The following is a 16,059-nucleotide window of genomic DNA, read 5'->3' as shown; positions in this document are numbered from 1 at the left end:
CTGCAAAGCAGAGCCACTACATCTGGAGGAGTAGGAGCTGGCAGCATCTCCAGGCTTATGTTTCTTGCCTGCAATGCCTTTGGCCTGAGTCACTAAATTAAGCCATATTCCCACACTCGCTTAGAGTGGGAGTGAGGATAATATTCCCTGCAATGGGCTAAAATCTTCTTTCCACAAAAGAGTAGGTCATGGGCAAAGCAGGGATGGGGAGGTCTGGGACCAAAAGGCCAATTGTATTGGTTGTGAAAAGCATTATCGGCTGAACAGGTCCCACACTGCGTACAAAACCTAAACTTCTGATTGTAGATTGATTACTTATTTTAATCCTGAATAGGCTGCCTGGCCACCCAGAGAACTTTTGGGCTCCCTTTCCTAGTTGGCAATGTGTGCTCAGGAAATTCAACTCCTGGCCTAACTAGTCACTCAAGTATATCTGTTTTTTTTTTGTTTTGTTTTGTTTTCTTTTTTTAAAAAATCATGCCATGTGTTCTGGTGAATTTTGTAATATTGTATTTTTATATGAGATTTCCTTTTCTTTTGACCAGCTCATCAAGTGTCAACTCTATTTTAAACATTTCCAATGAATAAAAAATACACTTAAATCTAGAGTGACTGGGAGAAGGAGTAAAAGGGAGACCTAATGATAGACTAGACTCCCTGAGTGGTGTGAACAGTTAAATGCTCTGCTAACTAAGAGTTTAGAGGTGTGAGTCCACCCAGAGGTGCCTTGGAACAATGGCCTGAGGATCTAATGCTGAAAAATCAGTCATTGAAAATCCTATGGAGCATAGTTTTACTCTGACACATACGAGGTCACGATGAGTCAGAAGTTAGTTCCATGGCTACTGGTTTAATTGATAGATTAGAATCTGTGGAAAGATTCTGGGCTTCTACTTGGCTGCTTTGAGCCCCCTCACCACCCCCTCACTTTTTGCTCAACACCTGAGTATTGAGCTATCTGGGGTTCCTGATAGGGAGGAGAAAGCATGCCACCAGCAGTATAATTTTCCACTCCACTTATCTCAAATGCCACTTTTGGCACCCCATTTCTGACTTCCTGACCAAAAAAAACCACTGCCATCTGTTAGGCTAGAGTAAACTCAAGCCACCAACATTTCAGTTGGCAGCTTCCTCCAGGTGTCAACCCTAATGAAACAGCCTGATAAGACAACCGAGGTGGCAGAACCCACCCAGGCTGGAAAGCCCCATGTGATGATAAACTTCCTCCTGTGAAGCCCCTCATGCTAATTAGGTGCAGACCCATGCCAACAACTAATTGGACCCCGCCATTTCCTTAGTGTCCCCATTTAGGTCCTCTACAAGACTATAAACCCTACCCTCCCCAGCCAGGTGGCGCGACTTCTCGGGCCCCTCTCAGGGACCTGTGAACCTCGCCCGGGGCCCTCTTCGGGACCCGTAAACCTCGCCCGGAAGCGCAGAATAAAAACTTCTCTTTAACCTCACTTTTGTGAATCCTCTTCTCCTTACCATGGCCTTACACCATCAAATTGATTCCAACTCATAGTGTCCCTGTTGGACAGAGAACTGCCTCCATGGAATTCCCAAGGCTGTAAATCTTTACAGAAGCAGATTACCTCATCTTTCTTCCACAGAGCTGCTGATGGGTTTGAAACATCGACCCTTCGTTTAGTACCCAAATGCATTAACCACTATGCCACCAGAGCTCCTGTTCTGACTTCTTTAGGTTGAGGGATTTTAGTGACACCATTACACATCTCCACTGATCTCAAGGCTTAAAGGGGGGAAAGAAAAAAAGTAGCACTTCCTCTGGGAAATAGTGGAGACCCTGAATTGAAATCAGAATGTGAGGAAGAACCTCCTCAGTGGGATATCACTGTCCCCCAGACTGCTCACCTTGGGCTTGCGCTTGCTGTCATCCGTGACCATTTTCCAGTCAGAGCTATTGTTGCTGTACCCAATCTTGAATTTTCTCATGAATACTTTGTTCTCCCGGTGCTTCCCTCCCTGAATGATGATGCCTCGCACAATCTTCTCCTCCCCCAGGTCTATTTGGAGCCACTCGTTTACGTAGGGATGAGGTGCAGGCGGCAGTGCCCAGCCAGAGCGACTGGTGACCAGGCGAATATTTTCAGGCATCCAGTTTCTGTCTGCTTGGTTTGATGCTGTTATCTGGGAGTCAGAAATGAGTCCAGACACCATTCCCAACATTCCAGAGCAAGGGTAATCTAAAAAGTGAAATGAAATAGATAATGCAATATGATTTCCTGGTAAAATGTCAAATAAAAATATTGTCTGCACCCATTCATATAATTTTTCAAATCTTTGAAACATTTTACATTCTACAAGCTACAGCCCTCCCTTCCTCAATCTTTTTCCTCATCCTTTCAGAACTCTTCTAATTCATAGCAAAAAAACATTTCAATAACTCCACCGTTTCAGTACTAAGTTTAATGCTGAACTGTTGATGTCACATTCTCTTTGGTATTCAGAAATTCTCTCTAGATAAAGTATAAGCCATGCTCAGCAGAAGTTCATAGTTTATGATGGATTAAACCCAACCGAAACCAAACTCACTACCATCAAGTTGATTCCGACTCATAGTGACCCTCTTTGAGTTACCAAGGTGGTAAATCTTTACAGAAGTAGATTGCCCCATCTTCCTTCCGTGGAACAGCTAGTGGGTTTGAACCACCAACCTTCTTATTAGGAGTCAAATGCCTTAGGCACCACGCCACCAGAGCTCCTATGATGGATTAAACTCGCTGCCATCGAGTTGATTCTGACTCATAGCAAACCCCTTTGGGTTTCTGAGGTGGTAAATCTTCATGGAAGTAGATTGCCCAGTCTTCCTTCCACAGAGTGGCTGGTGGGTTTGAAGTGCCAACCTTCTGGGTAGTAGTCAAATGCCTTAGGCACAATGCCACCACCAGAGCTCCTTTATGAGGGATTGAGGATAAGTAAATAAATAATTACAAGAGCAAGAAACTACTTAAGCAAAGGTAAAAAGAAGGTAGTAAGGAGGTGAAAGGAAGAAATGCCTGGGGATCTACTTCTGAAATTTCACAGCCGTCAAAAACCTGAAGGATTATAATTCTACTCTGACATACGTGGAGTCAGTATGAGTCAAAGTAGGCTGGGCAACTGGCAAGGAGGTGGAAGGAAGGAAAGGGTTTGACTCCCTGTGGAGAGGTCAAAGTGTTTCCTAGAGAAGGTGACATTTGGATTGTTAAAGGATAGTGCCTATCCTGATGTTCAGCTTTCCTCTCCACCCCTATTTCTAATTGCATCAGAATCTTTCAACATGAATATCTCATTGTCATCTCAAACATACCATGTTCAAACTGAAGCAGTGGTATCACCAGTCATCAAGTTCCTGCCTTGTCATCTTGTCTTTCCCTATTTTGTATTTCCATTCCTGTTTTGCTAACATATGCTGTCATATTTTCTTTCTAAAGTCTCCATTTCCTTTGGTGTCATCCTGTTCTAAGCACTCGTGGCTAGGGTACCCTAGTGGAATCCAAACCCCGGTCTCAAATCTGTACTACACGTAACTGTCATGTGATTTTTTTCATAAAACTTTGCTTTCCCCTTGTCATTCTCATGCTCAAAAATCCCCCACAGGCCCCTGTTATTTATAGGATGATGTTGGAAGTCCTCTATCTGATTTCCAACACCCTCATTTTGATTTTACCCTATTTATCTATTTTATTTCCTACTAACCAAAAAAACAAACCCATTGCCATCAAGTCGATTCCGACTCACAGCGACTCTAAAGACAGAGTAGAACTGCTCTCCATAATATTTCCAAAGCTGTAAAGCTTTTCTCTTGGAAGGAAGTTTGGGCAGTATACTTCCATAGTGACACTGCCTCAGAAACCCAAGGAGGGGTCGCTATTAGTTGGATCTGACTCGATGGCAGTGAGTTTGGTTTTTTTGTTTAAAGCTTCTCCCACAGAGGCTGGTGGGTTCCAACCATCCACCTTTTGGTTAGCAGCCAAGCGCTTAACCACTGTGCCACCAGGACTCCTTATTTCCTACTACTGGCAATATATTCCAATCAATTCATTTTCCTCTCATATATCAAAATTATGTTTCAGTCATTGCCTTTGTTCAAAAATTTCTTGCTGTGTCTTTCTCCTCCTTTGGCAGAACTAAATTCTGCCCAATCCTTGAAATCTAGCTTAAGACTCATCATAAAAACTCCTCCAAGTAGTGTACACTTTATTCTGAGCACTCCTTTCTCAAGAAAAAGGAATCCTGGTGGAACAACAATTACATGTTCGGATGTTAACCAAAAGGACAGTGGTTCAAATGTATTCAGAAGCTCTGCTGCTGAGAAAGACCAGACAATCTGCTCCTATAAAGATTCAAACCAAAAGTCAAACCCACTGCCATCGAATTGACTCATAGCAAGCCCCTCTGGGTTTCCAAGGTGGTGAATCTTTATGGAAGTAGATTGCCCCATCTTCCTTCCATCTAGCAGTTGGTGGGTTTGAACTGCCAACCTCTGGTTAGCAGTCAGATGCCTTAGGCACAGCCTGGCCAGAGCCCCTTCTTATAAAGAGTACAGTCCAGAAAACCCTATGGGGCAGTTCTACTTTGTACATAGGGGGTCTATATGAGTTGGAATCAACTTGATGGCAACATCTAACAACAACAACCTCTCAAGGCTGTGATTACGTGTATAGTCAGTGGCACAGAGTTTAGCATTAAACTGTTCTTTAGGTATTTTAAGTGTGATAAGTCTTGTATCCATAGCTAGACTATAGGGTCACTATAGCTTGGAACTGACTTGATGACAGTGGGTTTGGTTTGGTTGTTTAAAGGCAATGAACGACATCATATATCTTTTTATATCTTCCACAGCAACTAACAGAATGCTGAGCACAAGAGTACCAATCATGGATCAGTTAGTTGGTAGCTTAACCAAAAGTCTAGCATTTCAATTATTCTCCTTTCAAAATTATACATCTCAGTCAAAAACATGGACAGAAACGGTAATCTATTATTCTTTGAAATAACCCAATTCTTCATTATTTAATCAAAGCTTAGCCTTAAAATATAACCATCCTATGTATGAGTCGGAAGTGACTTGATGGCAGTGGGTTTGAATTTTTGGAAGTGAGAGGCATGTATCTAATGCAATTATACTATGTTCATGTTAGCAGCTGAAGCTTAAGAAACATTTGCTTTGATATTTTCCATGTGAGTTGCACAGTTCAGCTCATGTCATCTCTTAACTCAAACCATCAGTGTCTGCTTGTCTAGGAATTACACATGTACTTTTCAAGTAGGCAGACAAGGTCTTCTATATGATGCCTTTTCAAGATCTCTCCCCAGGTATCCCTTGATGTTGTTATCAGTTGCCATCAAGTCAACCCAACTCATAGTGACCCCGTGCACACCAGACTCAGACCATTGTGATGCAGAAGGGTTTCCTTGGCTAATATTTGGAAGTAGATTTCCAGGATTTTCTTCCCAGTCCCTTTCAGTCTGGAAGCTTCACTGAAATCTGTTCAGCATCACAGCAAAACCCAAGCCTCTACTGACAGAGAGGTGGTAGCTGCTAATAAAGTGTACTGGCTGGGAATGGAACCCAGCTCTCCCACATGTTGTTGTTGTTGTTATGTACCATCAAGTTGGACCCAACTCATAGCGACGCCTCCTTGGGTTTCCAAGACGGTATCACTATGGAAGTAGACTGCCCAACCTTCATTCCGAGGAGTGTTTTGGTGGGTTTGAACCGCCAGCCTTCTGGTTAGCAGTCAAGTGCCTTAGGCACTATGCTACCAGAGCTCCCACATGACAGGTGAGAATTCTACCACTGAAAAACCGCTATCCTGTCCAGGTATCCCACACATGCCTTTTGTTACAGCCAACTGAGGTGAATAACTTCCTCACATCTGTAGGGGCTTTCGCTCACTGTATTTTCTCCACTAGAAATTCTGCATCATTTGCCCTCCCCGTTATCCTAACTCTTAAAACCTTGACCCATTTACAAATGCCACGTCACTTATTTTCTCCAACTGGATGTGGTTTTCCTTTTCTCTGACTCTCCACAGCACTTTATCTGCATTTCTCATACGTGGAATATTTCTCATATTCAGTTCCTTGGATTGCTGCTAATTTCCCCACCCAGATTTTAAGTTTTAAGAGTATGAATCAAGTTATGTTTTTCTATTTCCAACGTTTCTTTGTGCCCTGTTTTATACATAGCCTCTTCTTGGGAAATATTTGTTGAATGAATCAACATAATAATACAACAAAAGGCAGATGTCCTTTTCTCAAGCACCCTTTCCTGTAATTCAGCCCCAGTATTTGCTTCAGGCTGGGATCTGGAAACCAAGAATAAACTCAGTGGCTTTAAAAAAAGATTTACAAAAACTATTTTACTGAGGGACTATGGGACTATAAGTGTCAAAAATAGAAGTCACATTTTCAGCCACTGTGGTCACACCTGCCTGATTCAAAATCAACTTTTATAAAGGCAATGTTTAGCTGGTAATGGGGACCAGATGTTTCCATTTGGAGAAAAACATAATTAACTTGAATATTGTAAGAAGAACAGAACTTTTACCAGATCAATGTCTTTTCTCTAATGCAAGGTTGGTGAGGGCAGCAGTGAACATATCCATAGAGCTAGCAGTGCCCAGCCCCCATTCTGCCAACATACCTCTAGAGCAACAGGCTGTTCTTTCTTCTGTATGTCTGTCTCACCCAAACAAACAATGAAGAGGTGTGATTTGCTTGTTACTGAAACCCATGTGACTCATTTTTAACAAGGATTAAGATAAAAATTATATGCACAATTAAGGGATTGTAGGAGGTGCTAGGATATAACATAGGAGCCCACTGACATGTGTGGACTAACCAACTAACTCCACTGCCATGGAATTGATTCTAACTTGGAAATCCCATAGGGTTTCCAACACTGTAAATCTTTACAGAAGCGGACTGCCTCATCTTTCTCCCATGGAGCAGCTGGTGGGTTTGAACCCCTAACCTTTTGGTTAGCAGCTGAATGGTTTAACCACTGTGTCACTAGAGCTCATTTGCAGAAGTATGAGTTAATAAACTTCTGGTTAATAAGCACAAGATAACAGAGGCCATAGTGTGTTCTTATACATCAAGCAGTAACTCTACAAGATTATTTCCACAAAGTTTCATCTTCAGAAAACAATGAAGCCTGCTTACACAAATGCTCCTTTATCAATTATTTATAAAGTAGAATGGTTTGTTCTAACCTTATTTTCTTTATATCTCTACATGGTAACTCACCATCATAAACTCCACAATCACTATCTTTCTAAAAGATTATTTCTGAATTAAAAATTTTGGTTAAAAACATGGGGCTATGGGGGTCTTATCATATACTTTCACCATAGTGAAAAACAAACAACAACAATAAAATAAATAAATAAAACACGGAGCTTTGGAAACCTTGGAAGTCAAGCAATATGTTCCTTTGGTAACTTCTAATTTGACAGTTGTGGGTTTTTTTTTTTTAAACCAGCAATACTGAGTAAAAACTTGCCTATACAGTATTAACTAAAGGAGGGTACAATTTTGAGATCCAGCCACTTATTTGGCAGAAGGCATAGATAAGAATTGTAACTTATTAAGAAATTATCCATTGAGCACATTAAGTTTCAGGTATACAGGACACAATAGGAAAAATACAAACATGACACCTGCTCTCATGAATCTTCCAGTCTAGAGGGATACCACTATCCTAAGTTTCTTTCATTCATTTCTACTCTGAGGGGATCGTGGCCTTGAAAATAAGAAAATTACCTTTTCTGATAGCCAAGCAGTAAACTCTGATGTCATTGTCTTATTACAGGCTCTGCTTGCTGATTCTAGGCTCAATATATTGGGTACCATCTGTTGCTTAAATTTACTGATACCATTTAGTTAGCATTTACTCTAAGATAGGTGCATTCCAAATATGCACCTATCTTAGAGTAAATGCATTACGATTCATTTTAAATCCACTGTCGTGAAGTTGGATCTGACTCATAGCGACCCCTTCTTGGGTTTCTGAGGTGGTATCACTATGGAAGTAGATTGCCCAACCTTCCTTTGGAGGAGTGGCTGGTTGGGAAATGGAGATCAGAGGTACTCAATCACTTGCCCATAGTCACGTATGCACATCACTTGCCCATGGTCACACATTCACTAAGTAGACAGTCCAGAGCTGAGCTCTGGTGTGTTTGTATAACTTCTGTCCATGTGAGTACCTTATCACGTGTTGGCCTCTCCAAACTTTGTCTCTATATTAAGTATATAAAATATATTAAAGATCATGATTAAAAGCCTAGCACTACAAGCTTAAAAAACAGAAAAGTTACCTTATTTGAAAAGAAAAATATCCAAAAAAAACACCAAAAACCCAAACTCACTGCTGTCGAGTTGGATTTGACTCACAGTGACCTCTCCCCTTGGGTTTCTGAGGAGGTATCACTATGGAAGTAGATTGCCCAACCTTCCTTCCAAGGAGTGGCTGGTGGGTTTGAACTGCCAGTCTTCTGGTTAGCAGTCAAGTGCCTTAGGCACTATGCCAATAGCTACTTAAAATAATTATAAAATAGAATATATGTGAAAATATTACAATATGCTATTCTAGACATTGATCATTAAATAACTGGGTCATTTAACTAAAATGTTTTAACCCAATAAATTATTTGTCTTCTTTGCATGGGAAGATACAGACACCCAGAATTAACTCTCAGAGAAATTCTTGTGAAAACAGAAAAGGGCAGTTTGGTTTTAAGTAAGTGTTCTACTTTACTGAAAGGATATTGACATTAATCTTCAAGAGCCTGAAAATTCAGTGTTTAGGCTAACACATTTGGAGCCATATGAAGTTTACTACCTCTTCTTCCTTTTTTTTTTTTTTTTTTTGAGTACAGTGACATGAGATAAGGTTGAAGGAATGGGCCAGAAATGTCCACTCTGACCCCAAGTGGCCTTATTTCTGTGGATTTATGGGTAGAGTCTCAAATGTGCAATGCTCTAAAAGTGACCTAGAACTTTTTCTCATCTAACAGTTGATTGAAAATAAAACAAAATTTATACCTAATTTTTCAGTGCCTTTTCCTCTTCCAAACCCTTCCCTACCTAATTCCTGACTCTAGGCCCTAAACTTTTAAGTCTTAGATTCTAAAACAATAATAATAATAATAATAATAATAATAAAATCTGTCTCTGGGATGGAAAATAAATAAGATTCTGGTAAGAAATCAAGTGTCAATTTTTACTTCCCAGGACAGATTTTACTGATAACTAGTTTGGTTTTTTTTTCCCCTTAGTTCTTCTCCAAATTGCTGCTTCTTCATGAAAAACTTCCAGCTGATTGTTTTGTTTTTTTCTTCTTCATTCAGTCTGCTAAATCTGTCAAAATGTAGTACCTTCTGCCTCTAAAAATAATTATATTAAAATGATAAAAAAAAATACTGTTGGTATTCTACAACAAAAAATTAAATACCTAAATATGCTTACTAAGATGATAATATTATAGGTCACAAACTTTTAAAAGTTGTTCACTTTTAATTATCTGTTGGTGCATCAATCTATTGATTTTGGTTTTGAACGTTTAAGCTTAATGAGAAGGTTACATTGTACTACTTTTTGTTACAAAATCTTGGCAGTGTATTTACTCAAATGGTAAGGAATTCTAATGCACTTGCTATTTACTTCAGAATACAGAGTAGTCTTAATCAATAGACAAGTAATAGCAGTGCCGATAGCCATAGACATGCAGTGAGAATAATAACCATGGCAATAGTTCTACTTCCTGTTGCATCCTAACCTTTTTTATCTGATTAATTTCTCAGTAACCCAATTTCTTCATCTCTCTCATGGAGATAATAACATTTTCCTACCCAAATTTGACAGAAACTTTAAAAGTTCTATCAGTGTTAGAAGAAACTAATGAAAAAACTAGAAATATTTACTAATTTATTTCTAATTTCAGTATGTTCATTTGGCAAAAGGTAGATATTTATTGAGACAAAACCTGTTTGAAAGAATGTTGTCAGAACAGTTAATGAGTTTAAAGGAGGCACTGTCACGAATGAAACTACTTCACTATAGTTGTTGAGGCCATCTCTTGACTCCAGAATTAAAAAAGATAAAGCATATGGAAAAGCTTTCCTGCAACAAGCATTTATTGTAAATCTACTAAAGTACCAGTCAGTGTGCCGTGCACCAGGGAAGCACAGGTGAAAGGCACTGTGCTTGACTTCATAGAACTTACAGTCTTACAACAACCAAAAGTTGGTGTTGGTGTTGGTTGCCATAGAGTCAATTCTGATGCATGAAGACAACATATATGCAGACTAGAACTGCTCCACAGGGCTTTCAAAGCTGTGGCTTTTCAGAAGCACATCACCATTCCTATCTTGCTTCCGAGGTGCCTCTGGATGGGTTTGAACCATCAGTGTTTCCTTTATTATTCGACTGCTTAACCATTTGCATCACCCACATTCTTTACCATTTAGCAAGTACCTCCTATACAGCACACCAAACCAAATTCATCTCCATAGAGTCTATTCCAACTCATAGCAACCCTAGAGGATAGAGCAGAACTGCCCCATAGTGTTTCCAAGACTGTAAATCTTTATGAAAGCAGACTGTTTCATCTTTCTCCAGTGGAGTGTGGCTACTGTATTTGAACAGCTGACCTTTTTGTTAGCAACCTAATGCTTTAACCACTGTACCATCAGAGCTTCTTTCCAACAGGCCAGAGATTCTAAATGCTTTACATCCCTTATTTCCTCCATTATCACAGTGGCATAAAGTATTTTGACTATTTCCAGTAAGATAATTGAGGCTTTCAGAGATAAATATATTGCCCAAAGAAACAAGCTAATGATAGGTACAGGATGTGAACCCAGATTTGTCTCACTCCAAAACAGATGATCTTTATTGTTATGTGCTATTGAGTCAGGCTGGACTCATAGCGACCCCTCCTTGGGTTTCTGAGGCAGTATCACTACGGAAGTAGATTGCCCAACCTTCCTTCCGAGGAGTTGCTGGTGGGTTTGAACCTTCAGCCTTCTGGTTAGCAGTCAAGTACTTTAGGCACTATGCTACCAGAACTCCCACAGATGATCTTAGCTCCCACATAAAAGATGGCTACATTTGTACAAAATAACTCTTCCTATATTTAAAAGTTCATATAAAGCAGAACCAGCAATGCTAACGTGGGTACTTACCTGCTATCTTGCATCCATAGACTTCAAATCTCATAGATATGCCAGTTTCCCAAGTCACAGGTTTGATTCGAACAAATCGGGTTATCAGTGGTTTGGGGAAAACCCCAAACACAACATCTGTTGGGTTGGTATTTCCCTGAAAGATCTATATAGAGAAAGAAAAGTTCCTTTCAAGAACAGAACTTTTGGACTTAAAACAAATCCAGACACTATTTTTTTCCACAAGTGTTTGAAAAATGTTGACAATTTCAGCATTGCCTATCAAGGTTGAGGTGACTTTAATAACTTGCTGTGTTATTTTTTTCCAGTGATGGCAGTCAGAAAGAATCATATTTAATAGAATGTTTTCCTAATCATCTGTTCAATTTTCTGAGTGGCTAGAACAACTGGACTCCTAAAAGCACTACTACAAGGAAAACATTTTTTAAGGATACATACCATTACCTATAAAGTGAGGGGTTTCACTGTAAGAACTTATATAATACAATAGACATTCCATGGGAACTCTCATGATTTTACTTTCCCAGGCACCTCCAGATGGAATGCTGTTTTGGAGTTCAGTGTAGGGCCTGGCTTTTTGAAATTCTAGGTTATGCTCCCAGCTACTGTATTAGATCAAGTAGCCTCTTCCCTTTTGTCTCCATTTCTGGATGGAAGATATGATCCCTGACATTAATTAATGAGCTTAATATTTTTTAGTTATTGATGAAAGTATGTTTTTGGTATAAAACATAATTTGAGTTATAAATGATTTCTAAATGAAAATCATCTTTTTTAGGACTTCTAGTTTTTAAATGAGGCATTTTATTATAAGAAAGATAAGGGGTGTAACTGTAAATGTAATGGGTGCCAGACATGAATCCCTTTCCCAGTAAGTATGTACTGGGACGACTCTGACTTGGCCATGGCATTGCAACAATGTTCTCTAGTAAGATCTCTGAGGAATGGAGATTATTTGCTATCATAGAACATTCTAGCACTAGACTTGCCTCAAGTGGAACAGAAAGCCTTCACTTTGCCCTATTCCCGGATTTTTACTTCAGCCCTGGATTGGTTACAGCTCATGTAAAATTAGTGCCTCCAAGTTTTATACCTAGCACCATGTGTCTCTGCACAGCTGAGTCATAATCCTCCTTGCAGGCTAGGCAACTGGAGCATTATTGGGGCTCAGCAGAGAAAAAGAGGTTTCGCCCCACCTTTCCAGGTAAATACAAGGAAGAGGGCTATAATTTCCTAAGGTTTGATCTTACCTGTGGAGAGAATGGGCTTGTAAAAGTCTGACTAGTGTTTCTACTTCATTTCCTTTAAGTGGGTTATACAAGTGGAGGTGGTCAAATATTTTAGAAAGTTGGTTGTGTGTTGTAAGCCTGATCCTTTTCTGGAGAAAATTTAATATCATAATTTATCCTAGACTGTGATGGCCTTGAGATTTCTGTCCTACTTCCAACAACTCTCTCTGGGAAACAATCTGTGTGGCAGCATTCTTGTGTGACAAAGAATAATGGGTAGTTACGTCCAGAAGGGCCCCTTCTTACAGGGTCAATATGTGCACTTCAGAGTGAAGCCAGCAGTCTGCTGAGTGCTCTAACAGAAGGTGAGGGGGGTGAACATTTTGCTCACATTGAGAGAACTTTATGTTCACCAAATACTATGCAAACATATAAATTTAGTTTAATATAAATGGGCTGCGGGAGTTACTGTTAGTCTATGCTATTTTCTGTGTGGTATGGCCAAATCTCCCTGGGGAAGCAGGAGTAACACAGATGGCAGTGGTTGAAAGGCCCCAAGGTAGAGAGAAAGGCAGAGTGGTCAACAAGAATGAGACTCCAGCTGAGTGTTTGATTTATTGAGGTTCAAGTGAAGTCTCAGAGATACCATGTCTTCATCTTTGCTGAACCTTTTCTTATCCTTTCCACCTCCTATGCTGGATGTTTTTTGTGCGAGGATGTTCCTGACAATGGACCTAGTCCATGTGTGTGCACTGTCAGATACCCTCAAAGCTACGTGTGCTTTCCAAAACCCTGCTACCGTCTATGAAAGAATGCATATGGCAGAAGAGGATATCTTGAAGACGTGGCTTATAATTTTAAAGTAATAGCTGGAAGCTCTAGTGTCCAATCTTCCCATTCTCTAGGTTCTTTTCATTGTTGGTATATCCTTAGCATTTAGTGTTGTTATTTTTCTAAAAAAAAAAAAATAATGCAAAATCTTAAAAAATCTACTCTAAAACAAGTGCAAGTCATGAAAATTGGGGTCAACATTTACTTGCTCAATCTCCAGAAACGTTGATTGTGAAGATTTTCTTTCCCAGAGAGGGAACTGGTTCCCCGCCCTCCAGTGCCAGTGGCCTTGAACTTGTCTGGCCACACAACTTTCCTTCCACTGAGCAGCTATCTACCTATCTCCTTCCACCTTGCTTGTCCTAAATGAGAATGTTGGTTTATAGTCAAAGAGAATTTATAGATCTTCTCTCTCTCCTCATCCAGAAGATTTTTCAAGTCCCCTATCCAGAAGGAGAAAATCAAGGTGATGCATGCTCAAAAGAGAGTCAAGGACATGTTAATGGGCCTTTTCCCAAACACATAATTTCAAGTTACCTGAATCTTCACTGCTGGTGTTATCAATTCTCTCTATTTTACTCTGCCTCCAGGGGCAAGCTTTTAATTTTTGGAAAACTGTGAGTATGAGTTCCCAGAAATCTTTTGATTAATAAATCAGAGGAAGTATAACTTCAAACAAACAAGCAAGCTCAGAAAAACATTCCAGTTCCAAATGATTTAGGGCAAAGAGCCCCCCACGGACGGCATGGTCTATGCCTCTTTGGTTGAAAGCAGTGAGGAGGTAGTGTGTTATTTGTGTGATCTAAGGGAACAAAATGAAATACTTTTAGTTCTATTAGTTCTCACCAGAAGCAGCCAAACACACTTGTAAATTAGTTTGTAAGCCACAGAGGGTGGATGAAAAGAAGTTTTCTAAAACTGGTCCATTACATAGAGGAAGAAAGACTGAATCTATGAAAGAGAATGGAAAAAATAGGGGGGGAAAAAAGTCCTGGGCGGTAAGAAGACAGAATTATCCTATGTATAGTCGAGGCCCCTGTGGGATTCTTGAGTCTGACACTTAATTTGCCTGGTATTGACTTTTCTTGGAAGCATCTGTATAATTTCCTTTTTTTGCTTCTGGATCTGGAAACATGAGACACTTGGGTCAGACTTAAACCTCTAATTGCACTTTTCACTTTAAATCAATTAAAAAATAAACCAGGCCAGACAAAGGGCCCCCAAACAAACAAGTAAAAATTGATCATCCATTTAAAAGACTGAATCAGCTCAGGGGTGGCAGCCAAACTTACAACAGGTTTATTTCCTTCTTTTATGGTGATCCAGTCTTCCCCATTGGAGCTAATGTCTATTCTGTAAGACTTGACATAATACTTCTTCTTGGTTTCTTTTGAAATGGCTCCCTGTGTCCCAACAGCTGTGACAAAGCGCAGAAGGCCCAAGTCTACCTGCAAGACAATTACAAATGGGTTGACATAGTGTAGTCAGTTGAGCATCCTTGTACTCCTCTTAAATTAGAGCATCTTTGCCTATGGGATCCACATTGTAGTTTTCACACACCTGGGATCAACAGGCCTCAATTCCATCCAATGTCAATAGCCTCTAAGTTCCCTTTTACTTTTTCTAAGGAAAAGTACCAATTGGTTGACAGCAATTACCCCAGGCTGGTTTCTACTGTTAGAAGGAAGGCCAAGAAGAGATCTTTCTCATTGCTATAGCAAGATTTCCTGATCCCTAATGCAAAGAAGAAAACTGGGTTCAATGTCATGTTGCTATACTTTCTAAGAATTAAGAAGACTTTCCAAACAGCAAACACTGATATACCTCATTTTACAAATAGAAAATCAAGACAAACAAAATAAATTCACATGCTAGACATTAGAGAAAGCTGGACTAGAACTCAAGTCTAACATTATTCTATTTTCCATCATTATTCAGCATCCTATTGTTGTTGTCAGGTGCCATGGAGTCAGTTCCAAATCATAGTGACTTTTCGTGTAACAGAACGAAACACTGCCTGGCCCTGCATCATCCTAAAGAGCCCTGGTGGCACAGTGAGTAAGGCATTTGGCTGCTAATCAGAAAGTCAGCAGTTCCAACCCACCAAGTGCATTGCAGCAGGAAGACGCAATCTACTTCTGTGAAAATTTACAGCCTCGGAAACCCTATGGGGATCGCTATGAGTCAGAATGGACTTGATGGCAGTGGGTTTGTTTTTTGTTTGTTTGTTTGTTTGCATCATCCTTACTATCATTGTTATGCCTGAGCCCACTGTTGCATCCATGGTGTCAATCTGTCTCATTTTGAGCCTGTCTCTTTTTCACTGGGCCTCTGCTTTACCAAGCATGATGTCTTCTACAAGTTATTGGTCCCTCTAGCATCCTGCCTCCTTCTAAATAAAATATTAATTTACTTTTAAAGCACTGTGAGTATTGTGGTTTATCAAATGGGCTATAGATTTATAACCAGGAAAGAAGTGGAGAGGAGAAGAGCGAAAAAAGTAAAAAAATTTTTTTTCATCTTTAAATTTCTTTCTTCTCTGTATCTTCTTGTGGCTTCTCTCCTTGCAGTTCAGCATGAGAGGCAGGTGGATTCTAGGTAGATGTTTCTAAGGCAACAAACTCCTGGGTTTTTCAAGCTTCTTTTGGTGAGTTGCCATTGGAGCAGTTTCTCACCCTGACAGCCGTGACTTTCTCTCTCTCAAAACTAGTTGCTGTCTAACATACTATACAAAACATTGTTCCACCTACTACTTTGGCGAGTAGCGACTGGGACCTTAAAAGCTAGGAAGCTGCCAT

At 39.9% G+C, this 16,059-nt stretch overlaps 1 protein-coding gene across 1 annotated transcript in view; it reads right to left on the bottom strand.

The window, feature by feature from the left end:
• The window catches only part of NRP1 (neuropilin 1), a 195,789-nt gene that overhangs the window by 32,926 nt on the left and 146,804 nt on the right, over nt 1–16,059 (bottom strand). Inside the window, exons 7-9 of the mRNA XM_007942452.1 lie at nt 14,554–14,709; nt 11,202–11,346; nt 1,876–2,207 (exon numbers count right to left, since the gene is read on the bottom strand). Of these exons, the coding sequence (XP_007940643.1) occupies nt 1,876–2,207; nt 11,202–11,346; nt 14,554–14,709 (633 nt within the window). The remainder of the gene's footprint in view (nt 1–1,875; nt 2,208–11,201; nt 11,347–14,553; nt 14,710–16,059) is intronic.

Source organism: Orycteropus afer, unplaced genomic scaffold (assembly GCF_000298275.1).
Source record: "Orycteropus afer afer isolate SDZICR_OR568_19922 unplaced genomic scaffold, OryAfe1.0 scaffold00090, whole genome shotgun sequence".
Classification (NCBI taxonomy): Eukaryota; Metazoa; Chordata; class Mammalia; order Tubulidentata; family Orycteropodidae; genus Orycteropus; species Orycteropus afer.
Note: the sequence above shows the minus strand (reverse complement) of the source record. Positions and strands in the feature narration are given on the sequence as shown.